This window comes from Salvelinus alpinus, chromosome 17 (genome assembly GCF_045679555.1).
Source record: "Salvelinus alpinus chromosome 17, SLU_Salpinus.1, whole genome shotgun sequence".
NCBI lineage: Eukaryota > Metazoa > Chordata > Actinopteri > Salmoniformes > Salmonidae > Salvelinus > Salvelinus alpinus.
Genome location: NC_092102.1, coordinates 34,965,265 through 34,991,913, shown reverse-complemented (window position 1 = coordinate 34,991,913; position 26,649 = coordinate 34,965,265). Strand labels below are relative to the sequence as shown.

At 44.0% G+C, this 26,649-nt stretch overlaps 1 protein-coding gene across 1 annotated transcript in view; it reads left to right on the top strand.

Annotated features, from left to right (window-relative positions):
- The window catches only part of LOC139542833 (plexin-D1-like), a 138,357-nt gene that overhangs the window by 7,220 nt on the left and 104,488 nt on the right, over window positions 1-26,649 (top strand). The window contains exons 4-11 of the mRNA XM_071348710.1: window positions 3,434-3,534; window positions 9,508-9,637; window positions 10,726-10,903; window positions 11,014-11,122; window positions 21,720-21,819; window positions 23,641-23,739; window positions 25,605-25,697; window positions 25,862-25,955. Of these exons, the coding sequence (XP_071204811.1) occupies window positions 3,434-3,534; window positions 9,508-9,637; window positions 10,726-10,903; window positions 11,014-11,122; window positions 21,720-21,819; window positions 23,641-23,739; window positions 25,605-25,697; window positions 25,862-25,955 (904 nt within the window). The remainder of the gene's footprint in view (window positions 1-3,433; window positions 3,535-9,507; window positions 9,638-10,725; window positions 10,904-11,013; window positions 11,123-21,719; window positions 21,820-23,640; window positions 23,740-25,604; window positions 25,698-25,861; window positions 25,956-26,649) is intronic.

Sequence of the window (26,649 nt, the reverse complement as noted above, 5' to 3'; positions counted from 1 at the left end):
TTCAGCCTCATTTCCTGCCTTTAAAAACCCCATAGCTGATATGGCTGACTTGCTTAAACAAATGTGGTTTCTACCGACAATTGAGATGTACAAACTATGGCATAAGGGGACGACGAGCGGATAAGAGGCAATCTGTAATTTCGATTAAGACATTAATGAGCGAGCAAGGACGGATATAGTCAATATAACTATTTGGATTTATGGTGCTTTCAAGACAACTGGGAACTCGGGAAAAAAACAAGGTCGAATCATGATCTTCAGGTCAGAGCTCTAGAAAGAGGCCCGAGTTTCCAACTTGCAATTCCGAGTTGGATGATTGTTCAAAACAAGCTAGTTTTTTTCTGAGATCCTAGTTGTCTTGAACTCACCGAAGTCTGAGATTTCCCAGATCAGTTTCCAGTTGTTTTTAACGCGGCAGAAGTCATGATGGATTGACAGCAGTGCCAATGTTGGATGTTTATGCTTTTAAGTTTGGAAAAGAGACCCTTAAACCCAGACTTGGACCACACACCCACTCCACTGAATAGCAGGCTAGTGATTGCTTTGCAATGCTTGCAGTTAGCCACTGATTCCTTCCAAACCACTCATTGTTGAATTAGCGATTTCCAACTTGTTGTGTAATGTTTATGTCCAATGGCTGATGAGCACCGATATTTTTATCTATAATTTCTCTTCATTATTTATTTTCATATGGCAAGGATTGAAAAGGATTTGCCAGTAGATTGTCGACTTGATTCATGATGATGACCGCTTGTCTAGCTTGCTAGCTACGATTTTGAAAGTATGATGTTGATATGATCAGTCCAATCAAATCTCAATAGATAATTCGTGATTTGACATAATTTTATCTGTGGCCAATGACCTTGAGCCTTCTTGGATTGGTACTTCTAATGTAACTATGGCAGCACCTAAGGGGCTTAAATTTATGAGCTCTCCCTGTAGATTTTGCGGCGACGTAGTGTCCCCATGAGTGACGGAACACTGAGCCAATCACGGAGCAACTAAACAACATTACCAACTCCTACGCTCTGTATGGGTGCCTCACCACCACAGAAAGCACTGAGCTAGGCTGAAACACCTGCATTTTGGAGCTGCCTTACTCAATAAAGCAAAAAATAGACCATTGTTTGCAAACTGAGATGTGACACATACAGTGGGGCAAAAAAAGTATTTAGTCAGCCACCAATTGTGCAAGTTCTCCCACTTAAAAAGATGAGAGAGGCCTGTAATTTTCATCATAGGTACACTTCAACTATGACAGACAAAATGAGAAAAAAAAATCCAGAAAATCACATTGTAGGATTTTTTATGAATTTATTTGCAAATTATGGTGGAAGATAAGTATTTGGTCAATAACAAAAGTTTATCTCAATACTTTGTTATATACCCTTTGTTGGCAATGACAGAGGTCAAACGTTTTCTGTAAGTCTTCACAAGGTTTTCACACACTGTTGCTGGTATTTTGGCCCATTCCTCCATGCAGATCTCCTCTAGAGCAGTGATATTTTGGGGCTGTTGCTGGGCAACACGGACTTTCAACTCCCTCCAAAGATTTTGTATGGGGTTGAGATCTGGAGACTGGCTAGGCCACTCCAGGACCTTGAAATGCTTCTTACGAAGCCACTCCTTCGTTGCCCGGGCGGTGTGTTTGGGATCATTGTCATGCTGAAAGACCCAGCCACGTTTCATCCTCAATGTCCTTGCTGATGGAAGGAGGTTTTCACTCAAAATCTCACGATACATGGCCCCATTCATTCTTTCCTTTACACGGATCAGTCGTCCTGGTCCCTTTTCAGAAAAACAGCCCCAAAGCATGATGTTTCCACCCCCATGCTTCACAGTAGGTATGGTGTTCTTTGGATGCAACTCAGCATTCTTTGTCCTCCAAACACGACGAGTTGAGTTTTTACCAAAAAGTTATATTTTGGTTTCATCTGACCATATGACATTCTCCCAATCTTCTTCTGGATCATCCAAATGCTCTCTAGCAAACTTCAGACGGGCCTGGACATGTACTGGCTTAAGCAGGGGGACACGTCTGGCACTGCAGGATTTGAGTCCCTGGCGGCGTAGTGTGTTACTGATGGTAGGCTTTGTTACTTTGGTCCCAGCTCTCTGCAGGTCATTCACTAGGTCCCCCCGTGTGGTTCTGGGATTTTTGCTCACCGTTCTTGTGATCATTTTGACCCCACGGGGTGAGATCTTGCGTGGAGCCCCAGATCGAGGGAGATTATCAGTGGTCTTGTATGTCTTCCATTTCCTAATAATTGCTTCCACAGTTGATTTCTTCAAACCAAGCTGCTTACCTATTGCAGATTCAGTCTTCCCAGCCTGGTGCAGGTCTACAATTTTGTTTCTGGTGTCCTTTGACAGCTCTTTGGTCTTGGCCATAGTGGAGTTTGGAGTGTGACTGTTTGAGGTTGTGGACAGGTGTCTTTTATACTGATAACAAGTTCAAACAGGTGCCATTAATACAGGTAACGAGTGGAGGACAGAGGAGCCTCTTAAAGAAGAAGTTACAGGTCTGTGAGAGCCAGATATCTTGCTTGTTTGTAGGTGACCAAATACTTATTTTCCACCATAATTTGCAAATAAATTCATTAAAAATCCTACAATGTGATTTTTTTTCTCATTTTGTCTGTCATAGTTGAAGTGTACCTATGATGAAAATTACAGGCCTCTCTCGTCTTTTTAAGTGGGAGAACTTGCACAATTGGTGGCTGACTAAATACTTTTTTGCCCCACTGTATTAATGCCAAATAACATGCCCCACCTGCCTTGAATGACGGATCGCCACTGGACGTATGACATTTGTTTCTTTATGCATTTTCCTGGTTGTGCGTAGTGTGTGGTCATATTTTTTATATAAAATGTATATTATTTAACAGTTATTACAGTTCTGTTGTATCAGATCCATTCACTTCACCTCAGATAAATCAGTTCCCATCTTTTTAGTGAGACAACACTTTAGAGAGGAGATAGCAGGAGGTTTGACAAACCAAAAAATGATAGATGAGCAAGTATGCATAGCTTTGTCTGGCGTTTTAGGAGGATGTGTTACCACCTTGTCAAAGGGTGTAGTATGTGAAATAACAGACATAGGTTATGAGTCAACCATGCACACTGCATGTGGGAGAGTGGCTGCAGCAGAGGAGTGGCTGCAGCAAAGGAGTGTTGCTGCAGCAAGAACTGCAACGCTGCTGGGTTTTTCACGCTCAACAGTTTCCCGAGCGTATCAAGAATGGTCCACCACCCAAAGGACATGCAGCCAACACTGACACAACTGTGGGAAGCATTGGAGTCACATGGGCCAACAACTTGTAGAGTCCATGCCCCGTACAACTCAATATTAGGAAGGTGTTCTTAATGTTTGGTATGCCCAGTGTTTTATGTATGGTTTGTTGAGTGTATGTATGTATGGTTCTGTCCATAGCTCCTGAGGGTGAAGGTAGCAGCATGTGGCCAGTACAGATCCTGCAGTGACTGTTTGGGTGCCGGCGACGCCCACTGTGGCTGGTGCACGCTAGAGAGCAGGTATTTACATTTATTGTCATGAATCTTGCCCTGGAGGCAGAACTGAGCGATTTCCGCTAGATGGGCCAGCTGCAAAGTCAAAATTCGTGAAAACTTTTTTGTCTTAATTTAAGGTTAGGTTTAGGCATTAGGGTTAGCAGTGTGCTTAAGGTTAGTTTTAAGGTTAGGGTTAGGTTTAAAATTATGATTTGATGACTTTGTGGCTGTGCTAGCTAGTGACCACTCTGTAGAGCTACCCCCAAAATAAGATTCATGGTGAAAAACGCTAACCTTTGTTAGAGCCACGGCCACCCGTGTAAAGTTTTATGGTAATTGCTGTGAAAGGAGTGAGAGTATACTATGATGAATGTGCCTCTGTCAGTGATGTGGGTCTCTCTCTCTCTCTCTCTCTCTCTCTCTCTCTCTCTCTCTCTCTCTCTCTCTCTCTCTCTCTCTCTCTCTCTCTCTCTCTCTCTCTTTCTCTTTCTGCCCGAGGGCTATGTTGGTTATGGCTGGGTGATAAAAGCAGATCAACAGATGAGAAAGGGGGTTAGTTATGTGCTGGGCTGACATGGCCAGGGAGCACTGAGGGAGGGAGAGAGAGAGAGGGAGAGAGGGAGGGAGGGAGAGAATGGGGATGAGGGAGAGAGCGAGAGAATGGGGATGAGGGAGAGAGCGAGAGAATTGGGATGAGGGAGAGAGCGAGAGAATTGGGATGAGGGAGAGAGCGAGAGAAAGGGGATGAGGGAGAGAGAGAAACTGGGGATGAGAGAGCAAAAGAGAGAGAGATAGAGAAAGACGGGATGAGACAAAGAGTGAGAGAGACTGAGGATGAGTGAGAGAGACTGGGGATGAGAGAGAGAGAGAAAGAGAGGACTGTTTGAGGACTGAGGAGAGATTTGAGGACTGAGCAGAGAGACAGCAGCACAGAGACAGACTAACACTGTCTGTCCATCTCTCATCTCCCTCTTGCCTCTCTTTATTTATCTTCTATTTATCCCTTTCTCCCTGTCTGTCATTCCTTTTTTATTTGGTAACTGTTAGTTATTGTTTTCTTCTACACTCTTATGCACATGTCTCTCTTTAATCTGGTCATCCTTCTCTCTTTGTGTTCTCTTCTCCTCTCTTTGCTCACTCTCCCTCCCTCCCTCTCTCGCGCTCTCTATCTCTCTCTCTCCCCCTCTCCCTCTCTCTCTCTCTCTGCCTCTCTCACTCTACCTCTACAAAGACGTGTTGATTGTGATGATGGTGGTGGGAGGGAGAGCGCACACTGGCTCCTTTGAGAAGAAAATGTCAAGTGTGTATTTATGCGCATGTCAGTGTGACGTGTGTGTGTGTGAGTCCGGGGCACTGATGTCATCAGCGTGTGTATGGTGGTGTGTTTGGGAGGTCACCCTGGGCTGCTACTGGTGGTAAGGCCTGGAGCCCAGGGCTCGAGCAAAGGGGGCTGTTATCAGGGCATCAGGGGTCGGTGTCTGTGGGTGGGTGGGTCCTCTCTGTCACCTTTCTGACACTCACACTCAAACATAATGGGTGCTGGAGGATTATCTCATCATTGGAGAATCTGCACGTCTCTCTGTGTGTGTGTGTGTGTGTGTGTGTGTGTGTGTGTGTGTGTGTGTGTGTGTGTGTGTGTGTGTGTGTGTGTGTGTGTGTGTGTGTGTGTGTGTGTGTGTGTGTGTGTGTGTGTGTGTGTGTGTGTGTGTGTCAGGACTGTCTCTATGCCTTTGTATCTCTCTGTATGTGTGTGTTATAGAAGGCATATGTGTTATTCTGCCTGTCAGTGTGTGTGTTGTGTCTCCTGTGTGTCTCTGTGAGTATTGTGTTTTGTTTCTTGTGTGTCTCTGTGAGTGTTGTTTTTTACCCCCTGTGTGTCTCTGTGAGTGTTGTGTTTTGTCCCCTGTGTGTCTCTGTGAGTGTTGCTTTTTATCCCCTGTGTGTCTCTGTGAGTGTTGTGTTTTGTCCCCTGTGTGTCTCTGTGAGTGTTGTTTTTTATCCCCTGTGTGTCTCTGTGAGTGTTGTGTTTTGTCCCCTGTGTGTCTCTGTGAGTGTTGTTTTTTATCCCCTGTGTGTCCCCTGTGTGTCTCTGTGAGTGTGTGTTTTGTGTCCTGTGTGTCTCTGTGAGTGTGTTTAAATGTACAGTACCAGTCAAAAGTTTGGACACACCTACTCATTCAAGGGGTTTTCTTTATTTTTACTATTTTCTACATTGTAGAATAATAGTGAAGACATCAAAACTATGAAATAACACATATGGAATCATGTAGTAACCAAACAACTGTTAAACAAATTTTATTTTTGAGATTCTTCAAAGTAGCCACCATTTGCATTGCTGACAGATTTGCACACTCTTGGCATTTTCTCACCCAGCTTCATGAGGTAGTCACCTGGAATGCTTTTCCAACAGTCTTGAAGGAGATCCCACACATGCTGAGCACTTGTTGGCTGCTTTTCCTTTACTCTGCGGTCCCACTTGAAGAAACGTACAAAGTTCTTGAAATTTTCTGGTTTGACTGACCTTCATGTCTTAAAGTAATGATTAACTGTTGTTTCTCTTTGCTTATTTGAGCTGTTCTTGCCATAATATGGACTTGGTCTTTTACCAAATAGGGCTATCTTCTGTATACCACCCTTACCCTACTGATTAGCTCAAATGTATTAAGAAGGAAAGAAATTCAACAAATTAACTTTTAACAAGGCACTCCTGTTAATTGAAATGCATTCTAGGTGACTACCTCATGAAGCTGGTTGAGAGAATGCCAAGAGTGTGCAAAGGGTGGCTACTTTGAAGAATCTCAAATATAAAATAAATTTGGATTTGTTTAACACTTTTTTGCTTCCTACATGATTCCATTTGTGTTATTTCATAGTTTTGATGTCTTCACTATTATTCTACAATGTAGAAAATAGTAAAAATAAAGAAAAACCCTTGAATGAGTAGGTGTGCCCAAACTTTTGACTGGTACTGTATGTATGCATGTGTGTATGCATGTGGGTCTGTATCTGTGTATTTGACAGTATATTTCTCGGATTTTTAGGGTGTGTTGTCTGTGAGTGTGTTCGAAGCTGTCTGTCTGTGATTGTGTCTGTATCTGTCTGTCTCTGTGTATGTCTTTATCTGTCTGTCTGTGTATGGATCTCTCTGTATCTGTCTGTGTGTGGGTCTCTCTGTATATCTGTCTGTGTGTGGGTCTCTCTGTATATCTGTCTGTGTGTGGGTCTCTCTGTCAATCTGTCTGTGTATGGGTCTCTCTGTATATCTGTCTGTGTGTGGGTCTCTCTGTATATCTGTCTGTGTATGGGTCTCTCTGTATATCTGTCTGTGTATGGGTCTCTCTGTATATCTGTCTATGTATGGGTATCTCTGTATATCTGTCTGTGTATGGGTCTCTCTGTATATCTGTCTGTGTATGGGTCTCTCTGTATATCTGTCTGTGTATGGGTCTCTCTGTATATCTGTCTGTGTGTGGGTCTCTCTGTATATCTGTCTGTGTGTGGGTCTCTCTGTATATCTGTCTGTGTATGGGTATCTCTGTATATCTGTCTGTGTGTGGGTCTCTCTGTATATCTGTCTGTGTATGGGTCTCTCTGTATATCTGTCTGTGTATGGGTCTCTCTGTATATCTGTCTGTGTATGGGTCTCTCTGTATATCTGTCTGTGTGTGGGTCTCTGTATATCTGTCTGTGTGTGGGTCTCTCTGTATATCTGTCTGTGTGTGGGTCTCTCTGTATATCTGTCTGTGTGTGGGTCTCTCTGTATATCTGTCTGTGTGTGGGTCTCTCTCTATATCTGTCTGTGTATGGGTATCTCTGTATATCTGTCTGTGTGTGGGTCTCTCTGTATATCTGTCTGTGTATGGGTCTCTGTATATCTGTCTGTGTATGGGTCTCTCTGTATACCTGTCTGTGTATGGGTCTCTGTATATCTGTCTGTGTGTGGGTCTCTGTATATCTGTCTGTGTGTGGGTCTCTCTGTATATCTGTCTGTGTGTGGGTCTCTCTGTATATCTGTCTGTGTATGGGTCTCTGTATATCTGTCTGTGTGTGGGTCTCTCTGTATATCTGTCTGTGTATGGGTCTCTGTATATCTGTCTGTGTGTGGGTCTCTCTGTATATCTGTCTGTGTGTGGGTCTCTCTGTATATCTGTCTGTGTGTGGGTCTCTCTGTATATCTGTCTGTGTGTGGGTCTCTCTGTATATCTGTCTGTGTGCGGGTCTCTCTGTATATCTGTCTGTGTGCGGGTCTCTCTGTATATCTGTCTGTGTGTGGGTCTCTCTGTATATCTGTCTGTGTGTGGGTGTGAGAGAGATCTATGTTTTAAGATGTGTAACATTCTTCTCATCAGCACGCATCTTCCTTATCACCTCCCAGACATATCTGGTGAGGAATGAGCTTCTCCTCTCAACTCATATTTTAGCTGCATTTGTTAACTCTGTTTTTCTTAAGGAGCTGTGTGTTACCATTTAAAACCTGCATGCTTTAGCAAAGTTATTGACAGGTGCTAGTGTGTGTGTGTGTGTGTGTGTGTGTGTGTGTGTGTGTGTGTGTGTGTGTGTGTGTGTGTGTGTGTGTGTGTGTGTGTGTGTGTGTGTGTGTGTGTGTGTGTGTGTGTGTGTGTGTGTGTGTGTGTGTGTGTGTGTTTGAGAGAGGGAGTTGTTTATGTATCAGTATATGAGTGTGTTAGAGTTGACAGATAAGTTGTGAATGGATTTTAGAATCAATTTCAAACAGTAATATATACCACACTTTTCCTGAGCAGCCCCAGGCATGAAGGTTTCCTCTTAAGGAAGGGAAGTAAGAAAAGTCCATTCTGATGCCTCACTGGGTTAGACAGAGGGAAACAACTCACTGGTCACTTAGTTACTGTCTGACTTTCCTGGTCAGCATCATAGCTTGTCAGTGTACATACTGTACATATGTGTGTGTAAAATAGGTGTGCGTGAGCAAGCCAGCGGATGTGTGTATACATTTAAATGTGCTTCTTTGTGTTTGTGGGTATGTAAGGGGTTTTATGTGGGATTGCAGATACATTCTATTCTATTCCTAGAAGAGCTGCTGACCTCATGGCTCATCCTGGTCCCTCAGCGACAGTAGGACTGAAATCTGGACATTCACTCACGCATGCAGCGAAACACACACACACGCAAACATACACACAAACAGGCACATTTACATGCATCCACACATCCGCACACTCACTTGTTTGCGCACACCTATTTTAGAACATACTTGTTAAAGTGTCAAAGGAAAGTTTGAGCGCTAAAGTCATTACATGGTGATTATCACTTCAAACTGCTGTTTTATTGTCTGTGGTTTCTCTAGTCCACTTTATCTATACTTTAAGGTTGTTGTGTTCTTGCTCTGCTCTATTCTGCACTGCAGGAGTACTAGCTGTGCTCGTTATTAGTCAAACAGTAGTCATAGTATGAGCCTACCTTGCCTGATCGCTCCCACTTTCTCACAGTCTGTCTCTCATACATATGTATGCACAGATAGACACAGAGGTACACACACACATATGAATAAATAAAGACTTGGCCCGGTAGATTTTTAATTAGATCAACTGGCCCCTGATCTGAGTGCTGGAGGGGCAGGTTGTCATGGGAACATGAGTAGGTGTGTTGTGTGTGCTGAACTGACTGATAGTCCAGAACTGTCATGTGACACAATGAGATGATGAGAATTTGATACTCTGTGTGCAACAGACCAGAACACTGACTGGAGAGCAGATGAAGTGGGAAAACTGAGTAAACAAAGTTTGCAATGTGGAGCTTTATTGTTATTAGGTCCATAGAGGAGCTCATTTGAGAAGTCCTGCTAGATAGTAGTCTGGCTATGAATGGCTTTCACTATGCGATATCTCACTATCTATGTCTTCCCATAGGGAGATTATAAACATAAATGATCAGGGAAGTTGGCTTCAATTCATACTTCTTAACCAATGTACTCTCTCTCCCATGTACCCATGTACTCACTATATGCCCTGTGTGCAGGTGTTCCATCCAGAGGGAGTGTTCCGGGGGGCTGATGGTGCGCTCCTGGATCGGAATGGGTGAGGGTCCCCAGCAGTGCCCCTCCATGACCCTCACCCCCCAAGAGATCAGCCTTTCGGCTGACATCAAGGTACCAGACATGACATAATAACTGGTTTTCCTATGTCCTACATCAATACGTTTATCAGTTCAAACAGAAAACTTGAGCAACTATTGTGAAGTTTCAGGTCAAATCAAAGTTTATTTGTCACGTGCGCCGAATACAACAGGTATAGACCTTACAGTGAAATGCTTACTTAAAGGCTCTAACCAATAGTGTGAAAAAAAGGTATATGTGTGTGTGTGTGTGTGTAGGTAAGTAAAGAAATAAAACAACAATAAAATGACATTTGAAAATAACAGTAGCAAGGCTATATACAGACACCGGTTAGTCAGGTTTATTGAGGTAGTATGTACATGTAGGTATGGTTAATTAAAGTAACTATGCATATATGATGAACAGAGAGTAGCAGTAGCGTAAAATCATTATTATTATAGTATTGAGTTGTGAAGTTATCATCCTTCTCAGTTGTACGTACACTAGTTACATTATCAGGCTCAGACACAGGACTGTGTTGGGTATGTAAGTCAGGTAGGCTGTGATAGGTCCAGCAGCTGTCCAATTCACAGTCATCATTCAGGGCCACAAGAGCTGGGCCCCCTGCCGTCTCCCCAAACAGGAAACAGCAGGCAGGAAAGAGGAAGTAAGGGCCACAGCCAGGAAGAGATCAATTCCAAAGACAATAGAGTGCAGTTCAGTGTCGCATGTTACCATAATGTCAGTGGTCTCCAACTACTGTATCTATAGCTATGTCATCTTCCTCTCCATCTCTTTCCCTTTCTCCCCCTCTCTTCCCCCTCTTCCCCCCCCCTTCTCCCCCTCTTCCCTCTATTCTACCTCTTCTCCCCCTCTTCCACCTCTTCTCCCCCTCTTCCACCTCTTCCCCCTCTGTTTTTCTCACACATATTGAAATAGATCAGTGAGATTTATGGGCAATGCAGTGCTGCTATATGACACTGTGTTGTTCCTCAGTGTTATGTCTCTCATGTCTCTTCTCACGTAACAGTATATTTGGATGCAAGTTTATTGTGCCATCTGTCATTTGGAGACAATGTTTTCTCTCTCTCTTCCCCTCTCTCCTTCCCTTCATCCCCCTCACCCTTCCTTCTCTCCAACAGGATGTGGGGATTCTGATAAACGGCAGTGTCCCTGATCTGGTTGGTTCCCGGGTAGAGTGTGACTACGGATTGGGCGTTGCCACTGTAGCCACTGTGCACCTGGACTATGGCTCCGCCCAGATTCAGACCTGCCCCCTCCTGCCCCGGGAGAGGTACCCCCACATCCCCCCTGGCAGAGGTAAGGGCTACATGTACTGGTAGAACACTAGTTGGATTTCATCCAGTGACATCACCCCTGATCCTGAGATATGCCGAGATATGTCTCCATGTTATATGTTGTTGTGACAGATCACCTGATGGTTCCTGTGGCGATTAAGGTGAATGGCACGTCTGTGGTTTCTGGGACCTTCCTCATCTATGATTGCGAGAGGACAGGAGCGATACACCCCAAGACTGCGTGAGTGTTTCAAATCTAGGAGTCATCCAGGGTTTCTTTTAGATTTGTTCCACCATCTCATAGTGTTATCTACTAACACTTACCAAACCTTCCTAAGTTAAACCCAGTTACAAGGAACACACACACACACAAGGCCCAAAGCCCCGTCACTCGCATGAAGAAAATAAGGAAATGCAGGGTGCCTTGTGAGAATTCATTGGCGAGTGGGTAACCCGCCTCTACCATCCATTCTATTAGCCAACGTGCAATCACTGGGGAATAAACTGGATGAGCTCCGTTCAAGACTATCCTACCAACGGGACAATAAAAACTGTAATATCTTATGCTTCACCGAGTTGTGGATGAATGACGACACAGATAATATACAGTTGGCTGGGTTTTCCGTGCATCGGTAGGACAGAACATCTACGTCCGGTAAGACGTGGAGTGGGTGTGTGTGTCTGTTTGTCAATAACAGCTGGTGCGCAATGTCTAATATTAAGATAGTCTCGAGGTATTGCCCGCCTGAGGTACTGTAGAGGTACCTCATGATATGCTGTAGACCACGCTATCTACCAAGAGAGTTTTCATCTATATTTTTCGTAGCCATAAATTTACCACCACAAACCGACGCTGGCACTAAGACTGCACTCAATGAGCTGTATAAAGCCATAAGCAAACAAGAAAATGCTCATCCAGAAGCGGTGCTCCTAGTGGCCAGGGACTTTAATGCAGGCAAACGTAAATTTGTTTTACCTCATTTCTACCCGCATATCACATATGCAACAAGAGGGAAAAAAACTCTAGACCACCTTTACTCCACACACAGAGACGCATACAAAGCTCTCCCTTGCCCTCCATTTGGAAACTCTGACCATAATTCTGTCCTCCTGATTCCTGCTTACAAGCAAAAACTAAAGCAAGAAGTATCAGTGACTCGCTCACTATGGAAGTGGTCAGATGGCACGGATGCTACGCTACAGGACTGTTTTGCTAGCACAGACTGGAATATGTTCCGGGATTCATCGAATGAGGCATTGAGGAGTACACCACCTCAGTCACCGACTTCATCAATAAGTGCATCAATGACGTCGTCCCACAGTGACCGTACGTACATATCCCAACCATAAACCGTGGATTACAGGCAACATCCGCACCGAGCTAAAGGTTAGAGCTGCCGTTTTCAAGGAGCGGGACACCAATCCGGACACTTATAATAAATCCCGCTATGCCCTCAGACGAACCATCAAACAGGCAAAGTGTCAATACAAAAACTATTGGATGTGGCAGGACTATGTACTACAAAGGGAAACCCAGACGCGAGCTGCCCAGTGACGTGAGTCTACCAAATGGGCTAAATGCCTTTTATGCTCGCTTCGAGGAAAGAAGCATGCATGAAAGCATCAGCTGTTCTGGACAACTGTGTGATCACACTCGCCATAGCCTATGGGAGCAAGATCTTTAAACAGGTCAACATTCACAAGGCTGCGGGGCCAGGCGGATTACCAGGACGTGTACTCAGAGCATGCGCAGACCAACTGGCAAGTGTCTTCATTGACATTTTCAACCTCTCCCTGACCGAGTCTGTAATACCTACATGTGTCGGCAGACCACCAAAGTCCCTGTGCCCAAAAAACAAAGGTAACCTGCCTAAATGACTACTGGCCCGTAGCACTCACGTCGGTAGCCATGAAGTGCTTTGAAAGGCTGGTCATGGCTCACATCAACACCATCATCCCGGAAACCCTAGATCCACTCCAATTTGCATACCGCCCCAACAGATCTACAGATGACACAATCTCAATCGCATTCCACACTGCCCTTTCCCACCTGGACAAAAGGAACACCTATGTGAGAGTGCTATTCATTGACTACAGCTCAGCGTTCAACACCATAGTGCCCACAAAGCTCATCACTAAGCTAAGGACCCTGGGACTAAACACTTCCCTCTGCTACTGGATCCTGGACTTCCTGACAGGTCACCCCCAGGTGGTAAGGGTAGGCAACAACACATCTGCCACGCTGATCCTCAACACGGGGGCCACTCATGGGTGCGTGCTTAGTCCTCTCCTGTACTCTCTGTTCACCCACGACTGCGTGGACAAGCACAACTCCAACACTATCATTAAGTTTGCTGACGACACAACTTTGGTAGGCCTGATCACCGAAAATTATGAGACAGCCTATAGGGAGGAGGTCAGAGACCTGGCAGTGTAGTGGACAACAACCTCTCCCTCAACGTGAGCAAGACAAAGGAGATGATCTTGGACTACAGGAAAAGGAGGGCCGAACATGCCTCCATTCACATTGATGGGGCTATAGTGGAGTAGGTCGAGAGTTTCAAGTTCCTTGGTGTCCACATCACCAACAAACTACCGTGGTCCAAACGTGCCAAGAAAGTTGTGAAGAGGGCACGACAATCCCTTTTCCCCCTCAAGAGACTTTAAAGATTTGGCATGGGTCCTCAGATCCTCAAAAAGTTCTACAGCTGCCGCATCGAGAGCATCCTGACTGGTTGCATCACCACCTGGTATGGAAACTGCTCGGCATCTGACCGTAAGGCACAACAGAGGGTAGTGCATACAGCTCAGTACATCACTGGGGCCAAGCTTCCTGCCATCCAGGACTTATATACTCGGTGGTGTCAGAGGAAGGCCCAAAAAATTGCCAAAGACTCCCGCCACCCTAGTCATAGACTGTTCTCTTGCTACCGCACGGTAAGCGGTATCAGAGGGCCAAGTCTAGGTAAAAAAAGCCTCTTTAACAGCTTCTATCCCCAATCCATAAGACTGCTGAACAATTAATCAAATGGCCACCTGGACTATTTGCATTGAACCCCCGCTCCTCATTTGTTTTTACACTGCTGCTACTCGCTGTTTATTATCTATCCATTGTCACTTTTCCCCTACCTACATATACAAATTACCTCGACTAACCTGTACCCCCACACATTGACTTGGTACCGGTACCCCCTATATATAGCCTCATTATTGTTATTTTGTGTTACTTTTTTAAATTACATTTTTTACTTTTGTTTATTTAGTAAAACATTTCTTAACAACTGCATTGTTGTAAGTAAGCATAACACGGTAAGTTCTAAGCCTTTTGTATTCGGTGCATGTGACAAATACAATTTGATTTGATTTGAAATAGCTGGATCATAAGTGGGAAATTTGAGGCACGCAAACAGCCCCGTCCTTGAGCAGAGTTCTCTGCCAAGTCCCTAGCATTACTCAAATGTCGGCCAAATGTCATCTATAGTCTCAATGGCATTCTCATCGCACATAGAGCGCCAATCAGAATGGGCGGCAGAGCTATAGAAACCAGTGTCAGTGTCACTGAGGGGAGCTGTGTTGTTTATATTTGTGTTGTACTGTATGTTGTTGGTTGGCTGTACAGTATCTCTCATGTTGTATGTTGCCTAGCAACATTTGTTTATTGGGATTAAATATAGTTTATTGAATTGAATAGTTTACCCTCTGTACTCAGTGAGGGTGATGTTGGTTAAATTTGTCTATGTCTATTAGCATAGTTTAAATTCAGCCTGGTCGAGGCTTTATGTGGAATGTGGAATTAATATACTGTGGAAGCAAAAGTAAGGAAATTGTAAGTAGGAGCTTTGGTTGGTTCTGTTGATGTTTTTTCATGTGGAGGCTGTGGCCTGTATGGTCTGTATGTCCGTAGCCAGCGTGACTGCTGACCACAGAGACAGGAGAGAAACTGCCCACAAAATGAGGAGGAAACTGAGCTACACTTCCTAACCTCCTGCCAAATGTATGACCATATTAGAGACACATATTTCCCTGAGATTACACAGACCCTCAAAGAATTCACAAAACAAATCCAATTTTGAACAACTCCAATATCGATTGGGTGAAATACCAGTCTGCCATCACAGCAGCAAGACCTGTTTCCACAAGAAAAGGGCAACCAGTGAAGAACAAACACCACTGTAAATACATCCCATATTTACATTTATTTATTTTCCCTTTTCTACTTTAACTATTTGCACATCGTTATAACACTGTACATGGAGTGCATTCCGAAAGCATTCAGACCCTTTGACTTTTTCCACATTTTGTTACATTAGAACACAGTGGCCTCCATCATTATTAAATGGAAGAAGTTTGGAACCACCAAGACTCTTCCTAGAGCTGGCCGCCCGGCCAAACTGAGCAATCGGGGGAGAAGGGCCTTGGTCAGGGAGGTGACCAAGAATTCGATAGTCACTCTGACAGAGCTCCAGAGAAGGACAACCATCTCTGCAGCACTCCAACAATCAGGCCTTTATGGTAGAGTGGCCAGATAGAAGCCACTCCTCAGTAAAAGGAACATGACAGCCTGCTTGGAGTTTGTCAAAAGGCACCTAAGGACTTTCAGACTATGAGAAACAAGATTCTTTGTTCTGATGAAACCAAGATTGAAGTCTTTGGCCTGAATGCCAAGCATCACATCTGGAGGAAACCTGGCACCATCCCTACGGTGAAGCACGGTGGTGGCAGCGTCATGCTGTGGGGATGTTTTTCAGCGGCAGGGACTGGGAGACTGGTCAGGATCGAGGGAAAGATGAACAGAGCAAAGTACAGAGAGATCCTTAATGAAAACCTACTCCAGAGCAATCAGGACCTCAGACTGGGGAGAAGGTTCACCTTCCAACAGGACCCTAAGCACACAGCCAAGACAACGCAGGCTTCGGATCAAGTCTCTGAATGTCCTTGAGTGGCCCAGCCAGAGCCAGGACTTAAACCCGATTGAACATCTCTGGAGAGATCTAGAAATAGCTGTGCAGCGACGCTCCCCATCCAACCTGACAGAGATTGAAGGGATCTGCATAGAATGGAAGAAACTCCCCAAATACAGGTGTTCCAAGCTTGTAGCACCATACCTAAGACGACTCGAGGCTGTAATCACTGCCAAATGTGCTTCAATAAAGTACTGAGTAAATTATTTGAATACGTATGTAAATGGTTTATTTCCGTTTTCTAAAAACCTGTTTTTGCTTTGTCGTCATGGGTTATTGCGTGTAAATTGATGAGGGGAAAAAACGATTTAATCAATTTTAGAATAAGGCTGTAACGTAACAAAATGTGGAAAAATGTCAAGGGGTCTGAATACATTTCGAATGCACTATAGCCATAATATGACATTTGAAATGTATTTATTCCTTTGAAACTTTTGTGAATGTAATGTTTACTGTTAATTTTTTATTATTGATTTCACTTTTGTTTATTATCTATTTCACTTACTTTGGCAATGTAAACATATGTTTCCCATGCCAATAAAGCCCTTTGAATTGAAATGAGAGAGAGAGGCTTCTCTGTTCTGGAGGACAGCTAGCTGGTTTCCTATTTGCGTATTTGACCATGTTTCGGGATCTGCCTTATCTCATGAGCAGATCTCTGGATCAGTGTGTTTGTGTGTGTGTGCATGTGTGCGTGTGTGTGTGTGTGTGTGTGTGTGTGTGTGTGTGTGTGTGTGTGTGTGTGTGTGTGTGTGTGTGTGTGTGTGTGTGTGTGTGTGTGTGTGTGTGTGTGTGTGTGTGTGTGTGTGTGTGTGTGTATATGTGTGTAAATGGTGATCAGATCTGTTAACTGTTTGGATGTGTCCCTCTTGCACACTTATCATGTCGCTTTGGAGGTGTGAAAGTAGACTTGAGTATAATATACAGTATGTGTCTACCTATAAATGACTGTGTATGTGTATGCATTCAGAGGCAATCTTAGGGTTTGTTAATTTGGCTCACTTGTCAAATTGGTTTAGTGGTGTGAAAATGACCTTGTGTGTGTGTGTGTGTGTGTGTGTGTGTGTGTGTGTGTGTGTGTGTGTGTGTGTGTGTGTGTGTGTGTGTGTGTGTGTGTGTGTGTGTGTGTGTGTGTGTGTGTGTGTGTGTGTGTGTGTGTGTGTGTGTGTGTGTGTGTGTGTGTATACATGTGTATGTAAGTAGGTGAATATGTGTGTGTGTTCTTTTATGCCTCTGAGGTCCACAGTGGGGTCTGATAGTGTGAAGTATTGCTGAAGGTGATAATGCCCTAAGTGCGATTCTCACATGAAGAGCACAGGGCTGCTAAATGAAGACCGCAGATTAGATTAGACTCTATCCACATTTAATCACTTCAAGCTGTGGGATCCTGAGTGGTGCAGCGTTCTAAGGCACTGCATCGCAGTGCTAAAGGCGTCACTACAGACCCGGGTTCGATCCTGGGCTCTATCACAACCAGCCGTGATCGTCCCATAGGGTGGCGCACAGTTGAACCAGCGTCGTCCGGGTTAGGGGAGGGTTTGGCCGGGGTAGGCCATCATTGTACATAAGAATTTGTTCTTAATAACTGATTTGCCTAGTTAAATAAAGGTTAAAAAACTAAAATAAATAAAAGTTGCTCTCTCTCTTAAACCTCTCTGGGATATGTGGGACGCCACCTCGCCAACAGCCAGTGAAATTGCAGGGCGCCAAATTCAAAACAACAGAAATCCCATAATTAAAATTCCTCAAACATACAAGTATTATACACCATTTTAAAGATAAACTTATTGTAAATCCAGCCACAGTGTCCGATTTCAAATAGGCTTTACGGCGAAAGCACACCAAACGATTATGTTAGGTCAGCACCTAGTCACAGAAAACCATACAGCCATTTTCCAGCCAAGGAGAGGGCTCACAAAAGTCTGAAATAGCGATTAAATGAATCACTAACCTTTGATGATCTTCATCAGATGGCACTCACAGGACTTCATGTTACACAATAAATGTATATTTTGTTCGATAAAGTTAATCTTTATGTCCAAAAACCTCATTTGAAATTGGTGTGTTACGTTCAGAAATGCATTGTCTCAAACAAACATCCGGTAAAAGTGCAGAGAGCCACATCAAATTACAGAAATACTCATCATAAACATTGATAAAAGATATAAGTGTTATGCATGGAATTATAGATAAACTTCTCCTTAATGCAACCGCTGTGTCAGATTTCAAAAAGGCTTTACGGCAAAAGCACACCTTGCGATTATGTTAGGTCAGCACCTAGCCACAGAAAAACATACAGCCATTTTCCAAAGAAGGAGAGGTGTCACAAAAGTCAGAAATAGCTTTATAAATATTCACTTACCTTTGATGATCTTCATCGGAATGCACTCCCAGGAATCCCAGTTCCACAATAAATGCTTGTTTTGTTCGATAAAGTAATTTATGTCCAAATACCTCCTTTTTTTTGCGCGTTTAGCCCAGTAATCCAAATGCTCAATGCGCGATCGCTTAGTTCAGAGAAAAAGTCAAAAAAGTTATATTACAGTTCGTAGAAACATGTCAAACAATGTATAGAATCATGTTTGTATCATAAATCTTCAATAATGTTTCAACTGGACAATTCCTTTGTCTTTAGAAAGAAAAAGGAACGCAGCTAACTCGATTTCTGCCAGACAGCTCTTATTCTCTCCCCCTTCACAGTAGAAGCCTGAAACAAGGTTCTAAAGACTGTTGACATCTAGTGGAAGCCTTAGGAAGTGCAATATGACCCCATAGACACTGTATATTCGATAGGCAATGACTTGAAAAACTACAAACCTCAGATTTCCCACTTCCTGGTTGGATTTTTTCTCAGGTTTTTGCCTGCCGTATGAGTTCTGTTATACTCACAGACATAATTCAAACAGTTTTAGAAACGTCAGCGTGTTTTCTATCCAAATCTACTAATTATATGCATATTCTAGCTTTTGGGCCTGAGTAGCAGGCAGTTTACTCTTTATTATCCAAGCTACTCAATACTGCCCCCCAGTCCCAAAGAAGTTAATAACTCCAGAAAGACTGAGAGAGGCTCTCTGTGTCCACTAGAATTTCACTATAACACTGTAACCGGATACGGGCTTATTTCGTTCTGCGTTTGGACTGAAGCCTGATTCTGTGGGTCTTGCGTCTGTTTTGAAATGGTACTGTGTGTGTTTGTATTCAGAATGGTGTGTGTGTATGTGTGTGTTGAGAGTGCTCTTTCACAGCCGGGTCGGTGTGGTTTCTAGGTGAGGCGCTAATGGACAACTAGACGGGGAGCATTCCTCTCAGACCAAACGCCCCGGCAAACCAAACGTCTCTCTCTCTCTCTCTCTCTCTCTCTCTCTCTCTCTCTCTCTCTCTCTCTCTCTCTCTCTCTCTCTCTCTCTCTCTCTCTCTCTCTCTCTCTCTCTCTCTCTCTCTCTCTCTTTCTCTTTCTCTCTTTACACACTCCCCACTTTCTATCTTTTCAGTCTCTCACACACTTTCCCCTCTTTTTCACCCTTTGTCTCCCTCCTTCTCACTATCCCTCGGTGTCTCTCATTCCCCCCTCTGCCCCCTTCCTCTCCCCATTTAATAATGTCTATTCTCCCTAACAGCTTTCTCCTTGACAGAGACATGATTGAGAGTGTGTGTTTAACCACAGTGCTCACCGAGAGGCCCTGAGAGTAAAAGCTCACCTGTGTGTTCAGTGTGTGTGGTATGTTCATTCCGTGTGTGAGGGTCAGGGGTGGGGGGTTCAGCATGGCTCTATAGGACAAGCAAGAAAGGACAAGAAGCTAGAAAGAGTGTTTGTGTGTGGGTGTGTTGTGTGCGTTTCTGTATGTTTGTGAGTGAGACATTTAGTGAAAAAAAATAAAAATAAAATAAGAGTCCCTGGAGTGGGTTGTGTCACGTTCCTGACCTATTGTTCCTTTTTCTTTTATTTATTTAGTTGTTCAGGGCGTGAGTTGGGGTGGGTTGTTTTTGTGTGTTTTGTCTAGTCTATGGGGTGTTGTATGTGTATGGGGCAGAGTAGAGTATAGTTGTATAGTTATGTCTATGGCTGCCTGGATTGGTTCTCAATCAGAGACAGCTGTCATTCATTGTCTCTGATTGGGAGCCATATTTAAGGCAGCCATAGGCAGTAGGCTGGTGTGGGTAGTTGTCTATGTCTATGTGTTTAGTGTCAGCACTTATGTTTCTTAGCTTCACGATCGGTTGTTTTGTTTATTTTGTAAGTGTTTGTTTTTTCCTTCATTAAAAGAAGATGTATTTTTCACGCGCTGCGCCTTGGTCCTCTCTCTCTTATCAAGACGATCGTGACAGGTTGTCTGCTTCTAATCACCCCCACCCCACCAGAAAACACACTAGGCTTTGGCCGCATCCAGATTGTCATACCAGGATATTCGGTAATACCTGCTCTGAACACAAGGGGTGCTATATTCAAACCCCACTGAGCCTCTGTAATCTTAAGGTTATAAATGATAGCAAGTACATGTAAAATTCCATAGAGAATGCTAACTAAATGCTAACAAGCACATTGCAAACACTTTATACAGTCTCTGACCTAAACTATTTGCAGGACTGAAATCCCATCTCATAAAGGTATACAAGTAACTCAGAAATGCTACTCACAGTTTTCTGCACCCACAAAACAAATATTAGACAGCAAGGCTCTTGATCCAGGAGGCAATTATCTGCTGCTACCAAGCGAAGCTTGATTTTGGAAGAAGCTAACCACTTAGCTAGATAGCTAACTAGCTACTAAATTAGCAAACCAAATGCACAACTGCAGAGCATTTAACACATTTTAGACAGTTAACTTAATAGTTATAAGATATCTAGCTGGCAAACATTTAGTTTTGAATTCCATACGGTAACTAAATCACCTGGCGCATGCTGCACAACAGTGAGTGATTCACAAGGCTCCGGTCTCTCGTCATTGTGTGCTTGTAAACAATGAAAAATTATGTGACAGGTGAAATTAAGAACGCAATCTTCTTTATCTCCTAACGTATTGCACAAATTGGTTTAAGGTCTTTGCAAAAAGTAGCTACAAATATTCAAATGTAGAAAAAACTCCAAAGAAATAGTTTCAACGGTATTGACTGTATTAAAAAAACATCTCGTGGCTGTTTCCAAATACCCCGGTATACAGTATATACGGCTTACCGCCCAAGTCTAACACAGACACACCACTCCACGTTCCTGCAAACCCCTCCATCTCTCCAATCTTAATCGGCAAGCTGCACCCCTTCTCCCATGGTTGTATGGAGACAGACAGGGAATCACTGGAGGGGCTGTCACTCCAGGTGTTGGAACATCTGTCTTCCACCCGCAGGCAATAGAGACACACACAGTGGAGGTGTTCCAATTTGGGCTGCTATCTGGGAAGACACACACACAAACACGCACAAACACACACACACAGTACACATATACACACACGCGCAATCACGTACGCACGCACGCACACACGCACGCACGCACGCACGCACGCACGCACGCACGCACGCACGCACGCACGCACGCACACACACACACACACACACACACACACACACACACACACACACACACACACACACACACACACACACACACACACACACACATAGAGCTCCCTCAGGGATTCCAGACTGCGTAGGTCCTAATGAATAGTGGAGCTCTCTGTTTAGTATCTTCTCTCTGTGCCAGTGTAACCATGATCGACCTTGCATGTTGCTTTGTCCACTGATTTGTCCACTGGGTTTGTCCACTGGGTTTGTCCACTGGGTGTGTTTGAGTGTTTACTACAGGCTCCAGGTCTCATCTGTGTGTGTTTGGCCCATGTCAGATGGTCTAATTGTTATCTATGTGTGTTGTCCTGTGTTTCAGGTGTATCAGCTGTCTAAGCACCAGGTGGAGATGTTACTGGGACCAAAACAGCCACTCTTGCCTCTCCACTAAAGACGACTCCAAACCCAGCCTGCTAGAGGTGAGTTACCCCTCTGTTTTAAACCACTCCAATCAGACATACTGTAAGTATAAGTAGCAATAATAAGCATGGATCAGTTCCCCACTAGTCCTGACCTTAAAGGGGCAATCCGCAGTTGAAACAATAACAAAACGGCATCCCGCCATTGTTTAAGTAAAACGCTGAAGTGTGGGACTGAAGAAATGTAACCACTCTCAAATGCATAAACAAAGCTGTGGATACAAGTCTGACCATCCATGATGTCAACATTATAGTTTCACATGTGTTATCATGTGATACAGTGTTTGTTTGCATATCAGGTTTGGCCGGGGTAGGCCGTCATTGTCAGTAAGAATTTGTTCTTAACTGACTTGCCTAGTTAAATAAAGGTTCAATTAAAATACGTACTTTGTTTACAAACATTGAAGTTAAACAAGCTTATATTTTGGGTTCTGATGGGGTACAACAGTTGAACTAAGCTCATGAGGCATTTCTAAGTTATATTCTTCAAGAATCAATGGGTACATATCATTCATTTATAAGTCCAAAACTAGATGTAGCAACGGAAGATTGCCCCTTTAAACATTAGAGGGGAAGACTTCAACTAAACCCTAGATCAGTGGCAACCAATCACAAGCTCCTATGATGATCTCAGTTCATTCTCATTTGGCATTGTAACAGCCCGGCAAGTCATGTGGTCATACCAGGTCAAAGCTATCTTACTGTTGTCAGCCATTTTTAAAACAGCCCATAAAACCTCGGGAGACATGGTTAACATACTCCCAACGAGATAATGGGCCATGTTAAAGCCTCTCTGACCTTTCCAAAACCCTCTCTCCCAGTTCTTCATCGTGGTGGCTTTTGATAGGCCCACTGGAGCCAGTGTGTTGAAGAATGGGTTCACTGTTTCACAGTTTTTCCTGTCTTATGTACAATGCTGTATAAGGTTGCCATGGTGTCCAGTTAGTGTGTACTGTGCTCAAGTGTGAGGAGCTTTTATCGGAAAATGAATGTTAGCAATGATTTTTTCAAAATGGTCAAAATCTGTCATTGAAGACTGAGCTCAATATTAAACCTATTTTTTCAGACCTCTTTTGAGAAAAACATCTGACAAGCTTTAATTGTGATGAGAACACCTATCCCTTTAACTATTGTTATGTTACGGCAAGACAAGCTCGTTAAGTTCATTATAGCTATCACAGCCCCCCTAGACACTCCTCACCTCCTCTGAGCATACCTATGCCCTGACAGCATCACCGCTGTGGTACAGCCAGCCACCCCACTCTTCTACTGCCTTTGGTGTTAGAGCCAAGAGTGTTAACACACAGCTATGTCCCTCTGCCACTATTAGGAGCCCCACTCACAGGCAGCTGTTCTGAAAGGAGAGGAGAGGGTCTGATTGGGTCCAGAGAGACTGATGTACTCAACTGGAGGAGTGTGGTTAGGTGAGTCAGAGTGAGTTAGTCGGGCCATACCATGACAATAAATGTCCTGACTGAAAAATAAAAGTCATATCTTCATCAAAATAATATTCCTTTCTTAATCGAAATAAAAGTCCTATCTTAATCTAAGTAAAAGTCCGATATGAGGTTCTGTAAAGATGGTCAGAAATAAAGTCTGAGTTCAGGTCTTCTGCTTTGAGCCCCATCCTGCCATTCTTCCGCCATCTTTGCCATCTGGTGTGTCTCACTGCCGCTCCACTTTAGGATGTTGTTGTTTCCCTCTGAGCAGAGCAGAGCTTCACCCTCTTATTTCCTCCTCCTCTCAGCCACATAAACAGGACAGGTGTTTTACATTGTTTTCTTTAACCCATGAGTGTTTGTGTCACTTCCCGTCCTGCAGAATTCTGCTTCTTGTCCAACTCTTGTGGCCAAGGATGTTCCACCATCACCCTCAGGGATAACCCAAGACTTCACCCTGTCGCTAAGCAACGTGGAGCAGGTACAGTATACCCTTACCCTTGTTAGATATTATCCTAAATGTGGTACAGCCGGATAGGACTAAAGTAACTCTTGGTCTTAGAGGGAGATTGGTGGGAATCATAGTCATCAATCCCTAAATGGTTGCTCTTTGGGAGTGAGCTGAGACAGCTGCAGTTACTGTGTGGGAGAGGTTAGAACCAGAATGATACCTCGTAGCTGTCTGTTCCCACCAGGTTCTCACCTCGTAGCGGTCTGTTCCCACCAGGTTCTCACCTCGTAGCTGTCTGTTCCCACCAGGTTCTCACCTCGTAGCTGTCTGTTCCCACCAGGTTCTCACCTCGTAGCTGTCTGTTCCCACCAGGTTCTCACCTCGTAGCTGTCTGTTCCCACCAGGTTCTCACCTCGTAGCGGTCTGTTCCCACCAGGTTCTCACCTCGTAGCTGTCTGTTCCCACCAGGTTCAATCAATCAATCAAATGTATTTATAAAGCCCTTTTTACATCAGCCGATGTCACAAAGTGCTGTACAGAAACCCAGTCTAAAACCCCAAACAGCAAGCAATGCAGATGTAGAAGCACGCTGGCTAGGAAAAACTCCCTAGAAAGACAGGAACCTAGGAAGAAACCTAGTGAGGAACCAGGCTCTGAGGGGTGCCTAGTCCTCTTCTGGCTGTGCCGGGTGGAGATTATAACAGAACATGGCCAAGATGTTCAAACGTTCATAGATGACCAGCAGGGTCAAATAATAATAATCACAGTGGTTGTAGAGGGTGCAACAGGTCAGCACCTCAGGAGTCAATGTCAGTTGGCTTTTCATAGCCGAACATTCAGTTAGAGACAGGTTCTCTGATGTCTTATCTCTCAGTATGTATACAGTCATTTACAGACATATGGAGACATTCAAAGAACATATAGCAATCTTTAGTACTATTCAGCCTATCTTTCTACTTTTGTAAATTTTGTACCTTCAGACAATGATTTCAGATCAGTCTGTATAACCCTAATCCTAACCTCAACATATTGAATGTGAGCCAGAAGCTGATATTGTATCTGTGATGAGGGTCTGACTCTGTTAGCATGTGACATTCCATCCCTGACTAGTTGCCAGGTCTGGTCAGTCGTAACTATAACCCTGTGCCCTTTCACACACTCTCCCACTGGATTTATATTGTGATAGAGAGTCACACACACACGCACACATACACACACACACACTTTACCGCCCAGATGTTGATGAATATGATGAATATGAATTATACATGATTCTGAATTTCTGCCTGGCAGGGACAATTATCCTGTGCTGTTTAGATGTTTTGCATTCTTCCCCTCCCAGGGTTGTCAATGGTTACCAGAGTTGTTCAGGGGGACACAGTTTTCTCCCAGCCAGGTTCCTGTTATTATGTCTCAGTTGACACCCTATTCCCTACATAGTGTTCGTACATGTATAGAATGAACCCAGGAAGATCAACCCTGCTCGACTAATGGGTATCTAGCTCAACTAGATGGAACAGCCACTATGCTGATAATGGAACTAAAACAATCTCCAATCTCCAATACAAACATGTCTAACTATGTGAAAACATGGAGTATCCTTGGTGCCAGGCTGTTGCTGCTGTAGCTGTCTTGCCAATGTTGTCTAGCCAATGTTTGGCATGGATCCATCCAATTGCAAAGCAGTCGGCTGAAGCAGAAACAGACTGTCAATCAAGCTAGGATGGGGAAAATAAAGACCTAGCAACATTTCTAAAGGCAAAATATCTATCCCAAAATGTGTTTCCACAAACCCCTGTTTTCCTGGGTGATGTCAGACTGCGGCAGCCTTATGATTGGTTTATAAATTAAGGTTTTATTGTCATGAGGACTGTTCGGTTTGTTTTGTTCTGTAGCAGGAGGAGCTTGAGTGTGACTTTGGGAGTGAGCAGCGGTACGAGGCTCGATGGCTGAACAGTGTCTCAGAGGTCAAGTGCAGTGGAGTGATGGTGAGTACAACCAATCACCTTCCTAGAAGCACGTGTCACTCAACACAATTTTGGTGAAGGTGCCAGTCAGAAATAAGATGTTTAGTGTATGGCCAATCAAAGCCATGCTTACTGGTTGTGTATGGTGAAATGGCCAATCAGCGAGCTTGTTTCTGTCCATGTAGCTTACCACAGCGGAGAGGAGTCAGGTGTTTCAGCTCAGCCTGCGGAGAAAGGGACACCTGGACAAGTACATTGACAGCCCTAAACCCATGACCGGTAAGATTATACACACACATACACAGGCATGTGCACACACACACACACACACACACACACATACACACACACACACGCACACGCACACGCACACGCACACGCACACGCACACGCACAAGCCTAGTCCCAGATGCTAGTATATTCTCAATGTTAACAGGCCAGGTATTTGCCATGTGAGCCCTGAGAGCAGAAGAACTGACCTACAGCCAGAAGAACTGCATACTTTACTACAGGACTAATGCTTCATACCATACTCACTGCTCAGTCATCAAAACACACAAGCACAAATGGTTTCTCTGTGGGAGGTGCTGGAACATGAACACGCACATCTGTTTCTCTGGATTTCTGTTATGTCTTCCCTCTCTGTTTCTCTGGGTTTGTGTTTTGTCTTCCCTCTCTGTTTCTCTGGGTTTGTGTTATGTCCTCCCTCTCTGTTTCTCTGGGTTTGTGTTATGTCCTCCCTCTCTGTTTCTCTGGGTTTGTGTTATATCTTCCCTCTCTGTTTCTCTGGGTTTGTGTTTTGTCTTCCCTCTCTGTTTCTCTGGGTTTGTGTTATGTCCTCCCTCTCTGTTTCTCTGGGTTTGTGTTATGTCCTCCCTCTCTGTTTCTCTGGGTTTGTGTTATATCTTCCCTCTCTGTTTCTCTGGGTTTCTGTTTTGTCTTCCCTCTCTCTTTCTCTGGGTTTGTGTTATAT